General features: G+C 38.9%; 1 protein-coding gene across 1 annotated transcript in view; it reads right to left on the bottom strand.

The window, feature by feature from the left end:
* Positions 1-20,185, bottom strand: part of madd (MAP-kinase activating death domain) — a 56,187-nt gene extending 36,002 nt beyond the window's left edge. Inside the window, 6 exon segments of the mRNA XM_055154584.1 lie at positions 913-1,026; positions 2,192-2,323; positions 4,510-4,813; positions 12,813-13,427; positions 14,199-14,365; positions 19,817-20,185. Coding sequence (XP_055010559.1) covers positions 913-1,026; positions 2,192-2,323; positions 4,510-4,813; positions 12,813-13,427; positions 14,199-14,257 — 1,224 coding nt within the window. The 5' untranslated portion in view covers positions 14,258-14,365; positions 19,817-20,185.
* Between the last annotated feature and the right edge of the window lie 249 nt (positions 20,186-20,434).

Raw genomic sequence — 20,434 nt, 5'->3', positions numbered from 1 at the left:
TCACCCCAGTACAGACTGTATAAGCAGCTCTTCAGATCTGCATCCAATTAGGAAGCACTTTATTGTCTGATAATCAGGAAATGTGCTTTAGCATGCTAGTTGTTGTTACAACTATGGCAATACTCCATGCTGGTTTTCGGTGAATAGTTAAGATGCTCGAAATGCATAAGGTAAGTGACGAATAATTAGCTTGGATTACTGCGAACTAGGGATGGGCCTTTGATGAAATTTTCTTAATCATTCGTCGGAAGAATTAACGATCGATTATCGATTAATCATTAATGTTTTTATATTAAAATGATCATCATTATTATTACTATCTGCACTACTAATCTGCATAAATAAATTCAACTTTACGACATATAAACTGTAACCACTCTAGAGCCACATCAGCCCGTTTGACATTATAATGTAGGACACCGTACGGGGGGGTGGGAGGTGTCCTACATTGTGGGGACTCGTCATCGACATTGCGCGACTCTCACCTGGCAAAACTTTTTCCCACTGGACACTGAAACATATGTGCTGCTTTGTACATTGTGCACATGGACTCACACTTGTCCCAAACGCAACGGAAAGCGTGGAATTTCTTGTACAAGTCATCGTTAAATACGCATTTGTGCTTCGGTATGTTGCAGGCTGACCGAATGTTTCTGTTTGCTCGCTCCTTCTGAGTGCAGAGAGACACATGTACAGACCCCTGTTTGGTCACGCTACACACAGCAACCTACATTCGGTTTGTCGATTAAAATTAACGTAATTGATTAAATTCTTAATTATCAATTATTGATTAATGGAGTAATCATGCCCATCCCTACTGCAAACTGTTTAAAATAAACTTTGATGTTTTTAAAGACAGTAAAAATCAGGTACAGCACTTTAAGAATGAAGTGTACTGAAGTGGTTACTGACCCTACTGCTGTCAAGGTCCACAAGCCACACATCGTCAGGCATTTTGAAATCCGATTTGTAGAGAAAGAAGCTGGCTGGTACCCCGATGATGTAAGGAGTGGGGGCAAGCAGGAGCTATGAAAAAGAGAAAAAAAAACAATACAATGAGCATTTGGTATAAATCACTTGTCCTCACTAGAAGAGGCCTGGATTTCAAGCAGTCTCAGTGAAAGTGAATGCAGCGTTGTACAAAACACCACATTCTTTTGTATAATGTAGTTGAGTATGGAGGTATGGAAACTGATTAAATATGTTTCAACTGAAAAGGCTAGTTTCTATGGTAACCGCCTCACCAACAGATGACTATTTACAAGCAGCAGGCATTATTTAATCTATGCCTGTGGGAAATATTTGAGCTTATGTTTCAAATGCATTGGCAAAAAATATAAATAACACTTATTTTTATTTTCTTAGATCAATGTTTAAAGTGACAAAAAAAATGCATTGTAGACTGTGTTTACAAACTCAGCTCTACTTTCCACAATTTTTAACATTTAATTGATGTGATTTTTATTTTTTTATATCACAGTAACTATCACAATAACTATTGTTACCTCTCCCCTCCCATGCTCCCCTCCTGTGTGTCTCATTCAACACAGCAGCACCCAAAACCAGCTAAGATGAGGTTGAGTTGAGCTGAGTTGTTTTAATTTTGAATGAAAAGAAGGCAGTATGTATTATTTCATCCTTTATTTTACAGTTAAGTTATTATTTTTGTATGCAGGGATTTCACAAAAGCACTTTGTTCCAAAATGAACACTGGTGAATTTGGCATATTGTTGCTTGTTATTTTTCCTGTAGAGATAGAGATATATATTGTATATCGAGATATAGCAAAATATATCTAGACATATATTTTTGCTCCATATCACCCAGTCCTATTAAACACTAAATCCACTGTTTTGCTACTCAACTATTTCAATGGTATTTTAATAGCGTTATGTACTATTCCTTGTCATATTTTGGCAACTTTAATGTAAACTAAGCAAGATTAGAGGTTTCTGGTCAAAAACGTCTAAACCTTAAGTGTGTGCTGCCTTCAGTGGCCTCTGCAATTTCCAGTAGTTGGTGACCTCTTGAAAGACTCCCCTGATTACAGCCAAGTGTTTGCAGGGGCGGAGTTTGAAGTGTAGATACCCATCAGACCAATAACACTGTTCCTTATACCTTCAGACCCCGCCCCTTCTCCCCCTTTCACTCTTAGGTGTTTAGTCTCACTTTAAATTTGTGTTCGCAGTACCTGTTCAGCAGAAGCCATGCACGTTGGTAACAAAGGAATGACAGGAAACATGTACTCCAGAGGGTAGATCATGGCGACGAAGGCCATCACGCTCATGGACAGAGCATTGTAGTCTCTGGACTGAAGAATCACCTGAGGGACACCACAAACATAATTCACCCCTAGTGTACAGCTAAATAAGGCAGGACGACCAGTCAATTACCCTGACAGTACATTGTGGGTAGTCCTTCGAAAACTGCACTTCTAGACTCAATTTGACGAATGGAACAACTGTGTCTGAAAAGAGCAAAATGCGAGGCACATTTCTCTCGGTTTTCTTTGAATCCACTCAATGACTGTGCTGCAGAAAGCACTCAGACTGAAGGCTCCATCTGTATTATTCATAATGAAGTGTGAGTCTGTGTGAAGCGTCTAGTGCCGTGGGTAATTTCAGGCTTTTAAAAGGCTTTTGAATCAGTTCTGTGACATAAACGTGAACACTGAAAAGAGCCTTGAATAATGGAGGATGTTAGCATGTCTGCTTTTGTGTGGAAGTGTCTTCCATGACTGGTTGAATCAAATCTTCACTTACAAATGGGGTTTGACTGATTATCACTGTCCACGAGCAACTCTACACCAGCACACACAGACTTACAGGCAGATAGACTTACATTCCCGCACAGAGCTAATGGTTTACTGGAATGGCAGGTGGGTGAAATTTGAAAAAAAAAAAGAATATTGTGTGAAGTGTGTTGATACTTTGCAGCTGATGACTTCAACATTCCCTTGGGGGTATGACAGTCCTGTCATGATAAACACTACATCAATTTATCGTTCAATATATGAATGCTGGAACAATATATTTATCATGTGTATATTTTCTTTGTAAAAGTAGAGAGAGAGAGATATTTGGGGTGTTTTTATTGTAATACAATAACTTTTAAGATGTAAAAGGTTGAATAAGTGACTTCTATTGCTAATTATTGACCAGTAGTAGATTAAATGTGTCATCTTATGCCTTTAAATTATACCATCTATTAAATGGTTTACTGGGATCATCTTGCATTACTGTAATTCTGTCAGTGGCAAAAAGTAGTTTCAGTATTATCGTTTATCACAGTACCTCTCTGTATCAATATCATGCTTCAAAATGTACTATCATGACAGGCTGTCTCTGAGCCTTTGTTAGACTTTAATCTGAGCTTTATTTAAACACAGTCTGACCAGAAAGAATTTACTTAGTTGGAACTACAACTGAGTTATTTGACTTGTTTCATGGTACAAATCAGCTCATCAAACATATTATCGGCCAATATGGGCACTTAGAGACATATCGGTTATTGGCCTAAATCTAGTCGATATGAGCCGATAGACCTCATTATAAATCTTACACTCTTGCTGCCCTGAATGAGTCACATGACTCACGTGCTCTTGTTTACACCAGTGCACTCTGAGGCTGCACTAAGGCGCTGGCATTAAATGCTCATGTCTTTGATATAAGATATGAAGTACAAACAAACGTGAAATTAAGTGCAATTTAGGCCAGCAACAAAACTACTGATTGTTTTATTAAAGTGTGAGTGCGGAGTAGAGATGACTGTCCCATAGACAGAGGACATGCACAGCTGCTGTCAACATGCTGGATTATAATTCTTTTTATGAGCGATTGTTTTGAGTCAGGATTAAAAGGGCACTTATTATTACTTTCTCATGGGTTAGCGCTTAGCTGCTTTAAGATATCACATATAGGGTGTTTTCTTACATTGGCCTACTGTAAATTGACTATAGTGGCTGTACACATGTTACTGGACACAGCTTGATATGTAAATGAGCTGTGAATAGAGGTGTGAATGGTTTACAAATTTACACATGATTAATTTCCACAGCGTATATGCATTTACCACTAAAGTGTAATAGTGGTAGTTTACTTACTTTGTTTATAGGCTACAATGTCAAAAATGCCATTAGGCCTACCTACTGTCTTTGAATACGGTAAAATAACAGTAAATGTAGCCTTAATAAACCCAATTTAAAATCTAATAGAGCCAGACTTAAGTTTTATAATCAGTTGAAGACTTTCAACAGAATACTGGCTGTTACATAGGCTATCAGCACCTCCAAAGCCCCTTTTATCTGTATCATATGGAATCCAAAAAAGGGAAAGGTAAGACAAAGGGACAAAATTCATGTTCAAACTGAAATTTAAGAATAGTGATCACTGAGTGTCAATACAACAGTGTCAATAAAAAAAGAGTAAATTTGACATTGTGTTATCCTACAGGTGAGCAAACACACATGTGGGCTAAATCCTAAATGTCCACAGTCTCATGGGTCCTCACCTTGTGCTCCAGTAGGACACAGCTGAGCACTTGGAGGCAGGCGTCCACCCCCAGTAGCTCCAGGGGCAGGTGCAGGGGGAAGTCCACCATGGAGAAGCGTGAGTTGTCGGGCAGAGCAAAGGTGAGGGCCCTTTTGAGTTCATGGGGCAGAACCTCCACGTCTACACGCCTCTGTCCCGCCATAGGTACCGGGGAGCGCAGCAGCCGGTAGATCCACGACTCGATGTCCCGCAAGTCGGACAGGAGCTGGCTGCTCTTCTCCTCTGACGACAGAGCGCCCGTGAACACCCTCCACATGGTGTCCCTGTGGAGTCAATACAAAGGAGATGTGAGAACAACAGTGTAGCAAGTCATTACACAAAATTGACTCTTGTGAGAGAATGGCAATTCCAGGGCTGAAATGATCCAAATAATTCTAGTGAAGGAGGAGTTTAAAAACATAGCCGAGCACATCTGGTATTATCATATGACGTCACAAGGTGTAAGAGTATATTCAGTTTGAGAGAAAAACTCTAAATAAATATGCATGGTTTGTGTGTTTAACTTGTGAATGAAACAACAAAACTCAGGTATGTTTTAAATGAGGAAACAACATGAGGACATAGATCAGAAAATAGCGTAATGTATATACTGAAAACCATGTTGTAACAGATAGTTATTGTTTTGATTGTATGGTTGATGTAAAGCTGGGCAATCTCTAAATCTATCTATCTAAAATGGGACTTAGTATTGATTTAATAATACAGGCTTTTAATCTGTGCCACACAAACTTTGTTAAAAATTTTTATTTCTTCCTCCAAAGTCTGAACTCTGCTCTAAAACATCTCTCGATTCAAAACCCCTCACTGTATCATTGACATTAAACATGACTCATGCACAATCTTATCACATCTCTCGATTAATTGTCTGGCCTCAGGCAGATGTAATAGAAGCCTGAATTCCAATAGTAAGAGAAGCAGTAGAAATTGTTCAATACAGGGTGTATTGAAAAAATCTCCCTGTAAATATTGAGGTTGAGGACACATGACAAATGTAAACCTTTTCATCTAAAAGAAAAACAAACACAAACCATTTATCTTTGAATTGTATCATCAGGTACTTAAAGAGCCCATATTCCACAATTTTTTCATCTGTCTTAATAATGAATATTTAGAGTCCTTCTCTCAAACTAAAAACACTCTGTCATGTAGTAATGCAGGAAGTGCTCTACTGTGTTTTTAAACTCACTAAAATCATTTGGATGATTTCAGCCTTTTACTAAACTAAAAGGTAAGAGGTAGCTGTTAAACAACTATCACAAGGTGGAACAGAGCATTTTGAGTATTTGAGATGTAGACAGACTAATAATAAACATGTCTGAATGAAACAAAATACAGTTCCGGGTATGTTTTAAAGCGGAAACGACATTCTAACATGCCTAAAGCTCACAAGAGTCAATTTTGACTCTTGTCAAAATTAAATTCCTCCGTAGTTCCACACTGAGTCACACAATTGTGATCTAAAACATCTTTAGTTGTATAGCTGATTAAATGGTTGACTTGTGTTATCCAACAAATCATTTTATGTAGATTGTAAGGATTTATAGAGAGGAGGTATTGGTGAGTGATGCATAAAAATATTTAGTTGACTAATCACACTGCAGGACATGCCTTTAGTTGACAAAGAATTTCCTTAATCAACTTCAGCTCCAGTGCTCATCATAAGGCAGGACTGATTTGGCTCCAGGGATGTAAGTCACAGCTATGGCACAGTTTATATGCAAAACTGTGTGCAACTCCAAACAATGGATATAACCAGTCACACCGCATCTGTTTTAATGAGCTAATAGGACATTTAAGCAACTCTTGAGTGAGTATTGAAATATTGATGAGACACATATGGAGCCATTAAAGCTGTTTGAATGTTTGCGCAGTGTGAGGTTAAATCATTAGTCCTGTGGAACCTCCCACCAGCTGCAGAAGCTCCAGAGGGTAGACCTCAATCTGTCAATGCTGCTGTAATCCCAGCGACTGCTCCTCTCTGTCCAGTCACTGTAGTGCAACACAACGTTTACTAAAAGCATTTATGTCTAGAATACACGTTCATTTAGTCATGATAATCAAAATATACTGTACTCAATTTAAAATGAAAAAATGCCAACAAAACAATACAAATAATATCATATCAGAAGATTCTATATACCTTTACATGTGGAGAAAACTCTTAAACGGCTTGTACCTGATTTTAACGTACTCTTGCCACGATAAATGCCCTTTACATCATGAAAAACAGACACTGCAAAATATTCTATTTATTTTAGATTTTATGATAACTAATATAGAGGTTACTCGGTCAATTTTTCGCCGAATCAGACACTTTTTTACTAAAAATCGTGAGAAACCAACTGCTTGACATTATCCCCAACACTAGATTCTCTGTTATGATGCATTTTCAAGATTTCAAGCCCCCCCCCCCAAAAAAAAGTATAAGGCTAAATCTTACAAATCTTACAAAGCTAACATTTAGGTGTTTTAAGGATTAAAAAAAAATAATAAATCATGTAGTGTAATGATGATTTCACAAAAAAATACTCGTAGGCCTCATGGCAGTACCTATGGAGCGGCCACTAAGCGAGCTCCCACAAGGACAGAGGGGGTGGGGTGGGGGAGGTCTTCTTATAGATCCATGACACAGACCATTAAACTAACCAGTAGCATCAGTAGAGACAGAGCATCCTGACTCACCCAGAGCAAATGTATTCTCTTCAGTATGTGCGCTCAACACTTGACTTGTAAATACAGAGGATCTCTCATGGGAGGAAGTGAACTATTGAATGTGGGCTATTATTATCATCAGCAGCAGGAGAAACATTCAAAGTGACGGTCTCCACGACTCACCTCCTACAGCCGCTCCAACGCCCTGTAATGCTTTGACCTCTGAGTCAGATATGAATCAGAGCTAAATGGTCAGAACACGGGGAAGACACATGGATTAATCAATGCCAAGAACGTAAGCACTGTAACATCTACGTGCAAAGGTCTCATAGCCAATCACAGCAAAGGCTTCAATAGCTCAACAAAAGTCTATGTAAAACTGAAAGATTTTTAAATCATAATATAATAAAAACATATGGAGCAGTTTTTCGCTTATTTGATTTTATGTCACAGTTTTCATAATAAGAGGGCCTTTACACTGCAGCCTCTGTCTGCAGTGTAAAGCTCACCCACTCACAGTAACGCCGTCAGCAACAGCATGACAAGATGGGTTTATGTGAGATTTATAAAGTCAAATCACATCAAGTCAAATGTTAGTTACTTTATTTATTGAGAAGTTTGTTGTTTTTAAAACGTGTTGCACCAGATTTTTTATTTATTATTATTATTTATTTTTTTTTAGGTAAAACCCTTTCACACTCTAGTGCATAAACTGTTTTTTGAGCAAGACAATTAAACTGAAGGGTATCACCTACGCATTTCAAAAGGAATTTTGTCGAGATGCTGAAGTCTCAGGGTCACTCCTCAGAAATAAATGACTGAGAACCATGTAGAAACTGCCTGTGACTACCCTAGACAGTTTGTCAAAAGAGCAATAATAGGTGAGAGAAGGGACTCAGTGTGTGGAAGCATTAGGAGGCATACTATTCTTTAGACATCTCCTAATAGATGTCAGCCCATTTTTAGTTTTCAGAAAGACTCTTGAGCTTAAATGATCCAAACAAGTGTGAAAAACCTAAAAAACAAGATTTTAAAAACCTTCTGTCCAATGCAGAGAAGGTTTCAGATCCAGGTGACACTGTCAAGAGGAATCTGATTTGTACACATCTGTGTCAGTCAAACAAAGCTCAAACTATAGCACCATAACATAACAGTGTAAATAGTGTGAGTGTAAATGTGGAGGCTATACAAAGCCCATAGAGAGGCAGTGAGAGGCAGTCTTCCCACACTGACAGCCTAATTAACACTTAGCAGCTCTGAAATAGCACTGTTTTCTGTCATCCAACACAGAACCAAAAGGACAGTGTCACAGCACAGGCATCCAGCATGTGTCATCAGACCAATGTGCTGCTCCATCGTTTCTGGACTCACTGAAACCACGGTGCAGGTTACAACTGACATTTCAACATTTAAATACACTTGAAGTACATTTGATTATGTGGGAGTGGGAAATCTTTCACTTGGAATTTTTCTTTTTTAAGTAACAGTGTGTGCATGAGGACAGACAATAGGTGAATACAAGAGTCCACAGTGCACGTACCGTATTTTCCGCTCTTTTGCTTAAACGAAACACAACAGTTGGATGGGTCAGTGGGACTTTGTTTGGCACGTTCACGGTGACTCTGGGCTTTGTTCAATTGTGGCGTGTAGGGAGGGTGCTGTCTGGGACCGTTGGATTGTCGGTGTGTTCGCAGTGACTCAGTTGTTCAGTTGTGGCTAGAAGTGGCACATTGCACTCGCTTTTTCGGTTCGTTCCTCCGTTCCATTCCTCGTCCGTGTGGAGTGATGAGTGTGGCTGCGGGTGTTTTTCACTGCGTGGTCGCTGTCTGCTCCGTGTTTGGTTGTGTGCGCTACGAGTGGTGTGGCTTTGTAAGTTTACTGAAGTCGTGCTGGTACACGTGAGTGGATTCGTGTATATGGCGCTCTGGATTGCGGGGCGCGCAGTCGTTTTTTGATGGGGTTGGAGGCTTTTGAGTGTGCCCTATAGCGCGAAAAATACGGTAATGTGTGGTATTCATAATAGTGTTGTCACAAAACTAACATTTCAGACTTGATTTTAATAAGGAATAGACTTGATACAATACCATACCACGATGATAATAAAAACATTATTTCTTTAGATAGTAGAATGTAATTTTCCACATTAAATCGTAGTACTTTCTTTTATATTAACATGTGGCTGTGTAATCCCTCAGTGGTCCAGGTAGGTTCCATAGCGGTCCATGGGTGTGTACTAGTCTACGTGCTCTTATATTTTTAGAACGATCTTGAGCTCTATCAGAACGATTCATTTCTGTCATGTGAATGTGACTTCGCAATGATACTTGCTCAAATGAGTATCTAGTTTTGATATTAGTTTTAGTATGAATTAGTATCTGATCTTCAATACTTTCAACAAACCTCATGTGGACATTCTAGTTGCAATACTGATCCAACCAGACTGGTTATTATAAAGCATAGCTGAAGAGGTGGAGCAAGTTTGTGGTAATGCTTGCGTATCATACACAGTGGATTGTGAAATCAACAGATGGGAAACAGAAGCTGAGTAAACAACACTAAACATGGTGTCCTTTTGCTCTTTCTGTTGGTGAGCTTTTAGGTGCTGGTTTGGCTTGGTATTGGACAGTAGTGAAAGGGCAAGAGAAGAACTACTTGATGACAAAACTAAGACATTTGGTAAATCATACAAGCCGGATAATGGTTTCAAAATAATGATGTAGCCCTGTGATATGACTGCCAACCTAACTACTCGGCCACAACTATTTAAGAACATGAATTTAGAAGTAAAACAGTATGTATGTGGGTTTTTTGTTTTGTTTTTTGTTTTGTTTTCTTTTCTTTTACAAAAATATTCAATGTCCTTCTTTAGTGAATACACAGTTTATACTGAGAATGAAGTTGTACAGAACTAAATGCACTAGTGTTTAGGGTTGTCAAAAGTATTTAAAATCAGATACGAATAGTATAGTATTGCATTGAAACTAGAGATGTAACAATAACTGAAATATTGTGATATTGTATCATCATTAGTCTCACAATAATATCATGGGCATCACAATATATAAAATCTCAGGTCTCAATCTTAGTTTCTTGGATTATGACAGAACCAAAGGACTGTCAAGACATTTTAAAAAGAAAGATGTAACATACTCAATTCAGTTAGCCTCCACAACAAAATGTCGTACCGTGACATGCATATCGTGAAAATGTCATACCAAGGGATCTGGATATCGTTACATCCCTAATTGAAACTAGTATCATTGATATTGAGCTTTATCAGAATTTGATAAGAAATGAATGATCTTGAGCTTTAAAATGAATGATCTTGAGCTTTATCAGAATTAAAAAAGAAACTACTTTTTATAGGGCTGCAAGATTAATCTCATTGAAACAAAATCGCAACTTGAATGGATGCAATTAGCAAATCACAACAGCTGCAATTTTTGAAGTACCATGGCTTCCTCCACAAACAGCAAAATCTCCTGTGTGATTTTGTATAAAAACTGCAGAGGGGCATAGAAACTGCTAACCCTGAACTTTAGATCTGTACAAACATGTTCTGAAATATGATTCCTGTATTTGTTTCTTGGTTCATATTTCTTATGTCAATTCTCCTGGATGCATATAAAAAGTGAACTTTAAACAGAATCTTATTAAAACATGCAAATCTTATCACAATGCTTGACTTTTTTTTATTATCAATGTAGTCTCGAAATCGGTAGATTGAGCACCGCAGTCTATTCCTCAGTATCAAAATCGAGTTTGAAATTTTAGTATGACAACACTAATGGAGTCACAAGGCTATAACATTTTCTACTGTCTTGTATTTAAAAATAGAAAGGCTGTATAGTACATATACGTCTTAAGTGAATGTAAGTTTTCCTCCTCCATGTTATTGCAGTCTGACTCAGAGGAATATCATACGTAAATGGGAGAGTGCATTGGTCTCCTGATACCTCCTGCTGCAGTGGGCTCCATTGTGCTCCACATATAGTCTGTGTGTGAGTGTTTGAGTTTGTGTGTGTCTGTGGGTGGCCACTCTCGTCCCGTTGACCTGTGTGCTCTGACATTTCACTGCCGATCGCTGCCGCCATTGTCCTTTTTGTGCACTGTAAACTCAATTGGCCTTCTGGGATAAATTCAGGCATTTTGAGAAGAAAGAAAGGTTTTGTATGCCTGTCTGCACGTTATTTAGGCTTTTACAATAAGCAAATGGTACAACCAGCTGTCAGCCTCTCGTGTTTTTACAATCAGAATAGAGTTACGTAATGCACCAAATTAGAGGTGAGAAGTATGGATGATAAAAATGGAACTTAACACTAAATCAGTTTTGCCACTTATCAGAGCATTATCTACTGTTCCATGTAATTTTTGGGCAATTTTAGTGCAAATTTGGTCAATTTGCAGCTTTCTGGTCAAAACGTCTAAAAAGCTAAAAGTTTACCACCTTCAGTGGCCTCTGCAATTTCAAGTACTATGTGACATTACAAAAAACTTCTCTCTGATACAAACACCTGGCTGCAGGGGTGGTGTTTGAAATGTGGATACTTGTCAGCTTATTCACACTGTTCCTTATATGTCCAGACTTCGCCCTCTTCCCTCCCTTACTCTCCCCTTTAGTCCTCCAGGTGCTGCACAGTCTAGCAACTCTGTATGAAGTGTGCTTGTAGGTGGAGTTTAGGTGTTTAGTTCCACATTAATTTCGTTTTTTTTTTGTAAAAAGTGCAGTAATGTGCAAATATTTGAGGAGTACTTTTTTCGGTTGTTTTGTACTGAAATAGATTTTAAATCTGTGACCTTAATATGAACTCTCCTTGTAAAGAGAACCAAAGCTGAAGGGCTAAGATACAGAAAAAATCCATGGATAAACTGATTATCATCATACCAACAGTCAAATTCGTAGGAAAAACAATTTGAGTCTATGTCATGTGCTATTCCACTATGGCCTGTAAAATGAATGTGGAGCAACAAAAGCGAGCGAGTGATTACATAGCTCTTATCTGGTTTGACGGTCACTTAAGGAGAGTGCATTAAGGACAACAATAACATTTGACTCCAGTGTTTGAGTAACAAGAGCCTAGACACAGCAGCAGAGGCAGTGCCACAGTAACAGTAATAACAGAGCAGTAGGCCTGTCACAATAACACAGTAAAGGGCGATATTGCTAAAGAAAATATAGATGATAATACTGAAAGTACTTTTTTAAACAAATGCACTAATTCTAAAGCATAATCTCTGTTTTTTAATTCCACAATATCATTAAAAAACTTGAGGTACAATAAATAGCATAGAAATAGAAATGGAACACTTAATTTGTATAATGAGTCATAAAAGTTATTAATTCAACCTTTACAGCTCAAATCTTCTTGTAATACAAAAAACTAACAGAAAGTAACCTAACGTACAAATACAAAGTACTGATCCCATCTATCATTTACTGAACAATATGTCAATAGTTATTTTCATGATGGGCCTTACAGAGCAGAGCAGATGTGAGTGAGGTACTGATCATCCGCCGCTGAGAAATAAGAGCCCATGGACACAGCAGCAGTGGGTGTACCAGAGTAACAGTAGTAATAGAGCAATGTGAGTGCGGTACACATGACTGACCTCTGAGCGGCGCGGGGGAGGCCGGCCCGCTGGGTGAGCCTCTGACTGCAGCAGTCCACCAGCCTCTTGAGGATGTACAGACACTCCCTGAAGGTGGAGAAGAATGGGTAGTGGCTAAGGATGCACAGAGACGTCAGGGTGCTGTTGCGGTTGCGGGCGGCCATTTTGGTATTGCGGCGCTTGTGCTGAGGAGATTTACTGGTGTTTATGTCAGAGGGCTGATCTCCGTCCTCCCCCGGGGCGGGCAGATCAGAGTGTGGGGCAGACAGCGTTGAGGCTGGCCCTGTGCCACTGGTGTCCGAGCCCTCACTGGTCTCCCCCTGTGCCCCAGAGTCATGGCTCTTATCGGGTCGAGGTCGGTGGTGCCCGCGCTGGAAAGAGCGATAAAAGTTTACACAGATGCCATAGCGTGTGATGCCCGAGTCCTTATCTGTGAGAGTGAAGACGAAGGAGGAGTCGTCCCGCAGGCTGACGCGGCGCTGCCGGATGCTCAGGCAGCCCTCGGGTTGGCAGAAGAACACCACGTCAGGAGGCAAAGGGAAGTCCGTGTGGTCCTCTAGAGGGTAGCGCCGCAGCAGCTGAGGGGTCTGTGCCACACTGTCACTGCTTGGCTGCCTGTCAAACACACAGACACAGAGAAACATACTTTCACCAGAGCTATGCCATGTAATACAACATCAGTCTAAAGCGCTGTAATGTAATGTCTATAATGAAAAGATCTATTGTGTCACAAGGAGTAAGCACATGTTTAAATATTTAACATTTTCCCAAACAATTGTAAAATATCTTAAGACACCCAATGACTCCCTTACAGCTACAGACCAGAAAGGTTTGGTCTTGGCCAATACGTGCTTTTAAAAATAAAATGTGAAAGCTCCCAATCTGCTAATTAGGACCATTTAATTCTCTGGAGTTCTGAAAGCCCATAATTACATGGAAATGTCAAGCCTCAAAAACACTCTGGAGGACAATTTGTCAGATTAGTGCACTGTTAATAATGCTCCATGGACTACAAATTATATCAGCGATTTCTCTGCAGTTTGAGCTCATCAAACTTTTGCTTAAAACTACATTCGCCAATCTGAAAATGAAATGTCATCATAGAAAGATGAGGTAAAAATATTAGTTGATGGCTGATGTGTGTGCCTTTGCCTTGACCGTTAAAACTATTTTAAAAGAACCAGTAAAGGAAAGGCATAGCACAATTCTGTCTCCTTTAAATTAGTGACTCTTAAAAATAGGGTCAGGGGCACATGGAAAGGTTACATCTCATCCTACTAAATAGAAATAATACAGCAACTTGGCTCACTGGCACAGTGGGCCACCTTCACTAAAATGTGGGTCTAAGAAGCATGAGAGCATGTGACGTGATTGAGCTACAGTTACCTTGCTCCGACCACCACCAGGTAGTCGAGCAGGCGAGGGCACATTTTCTTTTTCTCCATCTTGGACTGATTGCAGCCGCTTTGTCAGAGTCACTCCTCAAACCTGGAGCCCCCACACAGTGCAGGCATCTTTATGGACCTGGAGTTGGAGTCTGGGCTGGCTTCCACCTGACAAAAGAAAATATAATCTGTTTAAGCCATTGACAATTTAAATATTACAAGTGAACAGACATACAGCATTAAACATTAAATTGATGGTTATGCGGATAGTCAAAGAAAGTTGATGATTCTTCAACCAGTGCCACTAATCAGCTGTGAGCAGTGGGTGTTCTCAAAATCTGAGCCAGGATCAGGAATGCCTATCATAAGAATTACCCTAGTGTGCAATGGGCATGTGGGCAATGTTTAAGGTTCATGGGGAAACCTATAGTAGACTCCCAAAACTCTGGTAATAGGGCAATAACTTCAACCTCAAATCACCTCACATTGCTTGGAGCATGATTATTATGTATCATGTAATCATGCTTCAAGCAATAAAAGCAAGAAAAGTATGAACTACCAGAACTATCAGCTGCAGGTCTGACACAGTAATTAAAGACAGAGGCTTTTAAAGCTATTTTATCAGTCAGTAACGGCCTGACCCAGGCCACAACATCACCACCCCCACTATAAAACTGTAGCTGTCCTGTAAGGAGCACTGTGTCCAGAGACAAAGCAGCTCTCATTACAACTTCATTGAGCCAATTTGTAGGCTCTTCCAGGACAACTCCTGAGGGGGAGTTAAGAACCTTAGAGTGCGGCTTTGTTTGGGATAAGGCCTGGACTATGGCCTTAGTGACACTTAACAACACAAGCTTAGCCTGCTGCTGCTCAGGCCTATAAGAGAAGCAGGGTGAGCCAAGGCCAGCCAGACCCTCTTACTCTGGTCATGTGATTCAAGAGAATTGTCATTGTGTCTCTTGGATGCCAAATATCATCGTCCTTTTCTAATTCAATTAAAGCTAGATAATATATGGCTGCTTTTAAATTAAATAGTCAAGCCTCACTGACCAATATTTGTTGAATGTATCCTATATAAAATCAAATTAAAAAACACTTAAATATGTGAACATTTTCCCCTGCTGAAGCTCTTATAATCCTTCACCCTGAGGAAACAGATTGCTGCCATCAATTTCTTTTTATGGATTTAGAGGTGTGCGATGGGTGATACTTGAAGGGTGTTTCAACTATCTAAATGATAATGTAGTTGTAGAGAATGGCTATGCATCAAGTTATCTAATTATATGAGTTACTAATTTATTGGCTTCTGCATTCCTGTAAAATAAATATGGAATGTCATATACCCTTTAGCAGGAGCATATGATTTGAATCAAGTGATGGACCAGAATACCAAGACAACAACCAGAACTAACCAAACACAACTATTCAAATGATTAGAATTTCAATCAATTCAGCATGAAAGCAGTCTCTCCACAAAGTACAGTTCAAAAAGCCAGGGTGCTCCTCACTCACAGACCGAAGTAAAGCTAAAAAAAAATCAAAAATCTAAATCTAAAAATTAATTCTTAAAAGAGGTGTGACTTGCAAAAAAATGTGGAATACCATTATTTACGCTGATAACAAAATGCTTCCCCAAATGATGGAACTATCTGTATAACCATTGCTGTCCGTTTTACTTGACTGAACACAAGCTGGCGTTGAAACCTCTCTCATTACAGAAGCTATTTAGGGAAAGCTAACGATTCTCCCAAACATATCAATTACACTGAGCATGGGCCATACAGAAAACAAAGCTCTTTATCTTGCGAAAACATCAAGGCAGCGTAATCAACATGCTGGTCTGGCCTGGTGCCGCTGAAGCATCCTGGAGCACAGCCAGAGCAGATATTACACCAGAGGGGAACAGACACTGTGACGACCTGCTCAGAGACGCATCAACAACAGTCATAGCATACACACAGACCATGGCCTCTTAGCTTGTGTCTAGTGCAGCTTTAAGGAAGCATAAAATATATTAGGGTTGCAACTAACAACTACTTTTAGTAGAAAATGTGGAATGGTTTATTACTTTTACGCCTGTCACAATAACAGATTTTGAAGCACAATATATTGCTACAGAGATGTGTGTGACAAACAATAATACTGAAACTACATTATGCCACTGATACAAAGCAGGATAATCCAAACCCATTTTGAAATTGACAGGATAATTAAAAAGCCTGTGCTGCAGCAATTAAATAGAATGAACTGATAATTAGCCATACCAGTTATTTATTCTACCCTCTACAGCTCAAATCTTCTCGTATTACTTAGAAAATGGCTAAAAGCTCCCCGCTGTTGTAAAGAAAAAGTACCCATGATAAATATTGAGCCATAAAATGTATAGCTCCAGCTTTCATATATTTAACGATAAGTCAATATTGTAATTATCATGGCAGGCCCAATTCATTTTGATTTAATAATGCAACTGTCTCTGTTATATAAGATCTTTTAAAGCATTGGCTTAAAGTCTGTAAAACCACTCCAATTATTGTTTAAAGTGCTATGCTACTCATCATTAGTCCATTATTGATGTTTTAGCCTTAGTCAGTATAGACTTTTTCATAACAGCCAGAAGTCCCTCCCTGTAGGGCTGCACAACTTCCGGTCAATGGTTTTCTATGGCGCAATGTCTGTGGAAATGTCTTGCATATTTCACTTTCTTCATAAATCTGCCCTATCACCAAATCTTCAACCAACAAGGTCCACAAAGGATAAACATTCTTCCATCAAGAATTTATCCACAACTATCAAGGTAAGAAAGATGAAAGCTAAACCCCTTAACGCCTCAATTTATACAATTTATTTATATATATATATATAATAAAAATAAAAAAGTTTTGTGTTTGGTAAATTAGGTTGAGATTATTAATTTGACTATAGCAAAATAATAATAATAATAATGATAATAATAAAAATTAAAATGTCCTGTGGGAATGTTTCAGTGAACACAAAAGAACCAAGCACCATCTTTTGTTATCAGAATTAATAAGTATATTGTGAGCCGTTTGATTAGGAGTGTCAAGATTATCCAGTTTATCCATTATTGTGATCATTCAGGTGGCATTATAAGTGAAGTAACTAAAAATTAATAATTGTGACCATTTTAGAAGCAAGGAGGTCAACTTAAATGTAAAGTGCTGTTTTATCTGGCTGTTTAGATCATTAACTTTACTTTATCATTTATTCATTTAGAAAGTTTGGTTTCTTAAAGCTAGTCAAAGATAGCTGAAATTGTCATCATCTATAAGGCAATGCCAATATATGATATCATTGTGAATATTCATATAATCATGATGTGTTTTCTCATAATAATTGTAACAGTAAAAAATAATATTGTGACATCCCTACTTTTGCTATTGGAGCTTTTACATCCAAGCGAACATAATAGTGCAGGCTACGGCAGCACATGAGCACAGATCTCGTAGAGTGAAGAGCAGGCAGCACTCACTGGTTATATAAGCACCGAGCTCAAATGGTTATTCACCAGCTCTGACGTGAAGTGCTGCCACCATGCATAGCATTACCATAATAAAGCTACATTTAGAAAATGTTTAATCCCAAGTGTAGTGTAACATTTTCTCTGGCCTCACACGCGACTATTATGATCAACATTACAGATGCAACATTAGCCAAAATCATGGTTATCATATTAACATTATATTATGGTATTAACATCGTGGTTAGCTGATATAATGGTACACAAGTATGTTATTATTCCTGTTTGTCTATAACATGCACTGCTCAGTGCCTTTAGAAATTGCATATATAAATCATATATTTTAGGGGAAATGAGCCCTATATATCACCTTCAAAATATTGGCTCAGCTTATCTGCCATTTGGTTCCTGGATTCTAAAAGATAAACTCTCTAGCCTAGCCAATATTTCAGGCCTACTTTTCATTTTATTTGTGTATACTGTAGCATCCATAACATACAATCAGTTTTTATAACATGTCATGGTTATATTCCTGGGACATAGCTGGTAATACACGTTTTACGGCGCACCAGTGTGTCATTTAAGCCACATGCAAAGCTGTTTGCTCTCTGTCAACACTGGAGCTTATGATAAATTACTATCATGAACTACAACAGTGTGGAAGCCATATTCTACTTTATCATATTATCACTTGCAGTTAGCCCAGAACTCTGTGGTATGGCTCTTAACAGGAAGCAAAAAGTGCGATCACGTCGTTGTAATCTATGACATCTGTGGATCATTGCATTATACATTATTTGGACATTTTTAAATGCAATATACTAAAATTACTTAATAAAAGAAACAAGTCTTTTGACTTCCGTGTCATTACAACAGTCATGCACCTCCAATGTATAGCTGCAGAGTACCCTAGCGAGCAGCTGCTTTGCCTTCATTTGTACCAAAATGATGTCACTGTTGAATCCTATGTGTATCACAGATTAAGAAAATAACACTGGAGACAAAGTACAGAGAAGTGGGTGTATGCTGGTGAAAACAAAAATTAATATGCAAAATGGCGTCTTGAAAACAAGCATTTAAAATTGCTCAAGCATGCACGAATCACTTCACATACAGTATCACTTTGGGTGAGTAAATGAGAAGAGAAAACCAACAATAACATGATTGTAAAAGTAAATTTGGCATAATAGGTCTGCTTTAACACTGCAGGAGTTATATGGTCCTCTCATTTGATTTTATTAATTGTTTTATCCATTGTAATTTTTTAATGATGATATTATTTAATCAATTTATAATTTTTATGTATTCACTTTATTTGTCCACGACGTAATTCTGTGGTTTTTAAGAATTTAATGTTTTGCATTGCTATTATGGAACTCTTGTTTACAAAATGTGCTGTAGAACTCGGATTGAACTGGATATTCTACATTCAATCAAATTATTTTATCCTCTGCTTTTATGACAAGGTATCTGGTCACGTTGTGCGTCACAGGCTGCACTTCTCCCTTACCATTTCTACGGTTTTTTATTTTTTTTTAAACCTACCTTTTAGCTCCTACTGTACTCACCATTTACACCATCACGACCAAAACTGAAGGCTAACCACTTTCATCTGCCATTTTTAGCAGAATATAACGCATAATGAACATAACGCAAACAGATATTGACGAGTAACGCTACGGGTGAAGTTAATGGTTATTTGGTGGGTTAAATTATTTAATTTCGACGTCTGTGTAAAATCGATAGACGCGTGTGTAACTGGCGTAAAAAAACAAGGGCACCGTGGTCACGTCGCTACTATTAAACGCATTTTGTATTAAACTCAGATATTTCACTCAAGCTGAAATGTATCTATTGCGTTTTTATGATTTATTCTTATTACAAAACCGTCTTTCATCCTCCACGCTCAAAGATGCTCCTGTCACCTCCGCTTCTCCGATAGCCGTGCGCTTTTCTACGTCACTGATGGATTAGCCTGTTAGCTTCCTAGTGGCTAACAACAGCTAGCCCATTTCACTAATAAAATACACTTTTAACAGCGTGACATCGTGGTAAACGTTTGGACAGTAAACGCCGAGACGCAAAATGAGTGTATTAAACGCGAGTATGAATGAAAAACTCTACAAAAATAGCAAATGTACCTGGTGACATTAGCTGGTTAGCTGCTAATGCTCATTCCGGGGCAGGCTGCTGCTGAGAGCGGCCTGGGCGGTGCGTAGTGTGCTCCTCTCGGTCACGGAAAGGCAGCCAGAAGCGTACGGCTGTGGATGGAAGCTGTTGTCGTGGAAAAGACGGAATGGGACTGGCATGCTAGATCGGCCCGATGAGCGGGGCGGTCACACGGATGGGGCTCGCCGGGAGGCTCGCAGCGGATGCATGGTGCGATCTTGCTGCCGTGGGCTCGTCTGCGCTCGGTGGACGATTGGCCGTGTGCGCGTCCTTCTGTCCGACCTGCTCTGCCTGCTGCCTGCGCTACATCCTCCATCAGCCGCGGTGGGAGGTCCGCAAACGCAAGCAACCAGCTGATGACACACAACACATTTGATTTTTTATTTTTTTTCTTGCAAAATACTATATAGGCTACACAAAACCACATGGGAACGTAATAAACCCAAATGACATCATTTTGGAAACGAAACACTTTCATATTTTCAGGCATTTGCAGTAAGAGACAAATAAAAAGCAGGCAATCTAAATATACAATTTGTACAAGAAACATCTCGAATTAATATCCCACTGCATCTTAATTTTTTGTTTCT

This window comes from Boleophthalmus pectinirostris, unplaced genomic scaffold, assembly GCF_026225935.1.
Source record: "Boleophthalmus pectinirostris isolate CB_2022bp ecotype Guang Dong unplaced genomic scaffold, ASM2622593v1 HiC_scaffold_19, whole genome shotgun sequence".
Lineage (NCBI taxonomy): Eukaryota > Metazoa > Chordata > Actinopteri > Gobiiformes > Gobiidae > Boleophthalmus > Boleophthalmus pectinirostris.
Note: the sequence above shows the minus strand (reverse complement) of the source record. Positions and strands in the feature narration are given on the sequence as shown.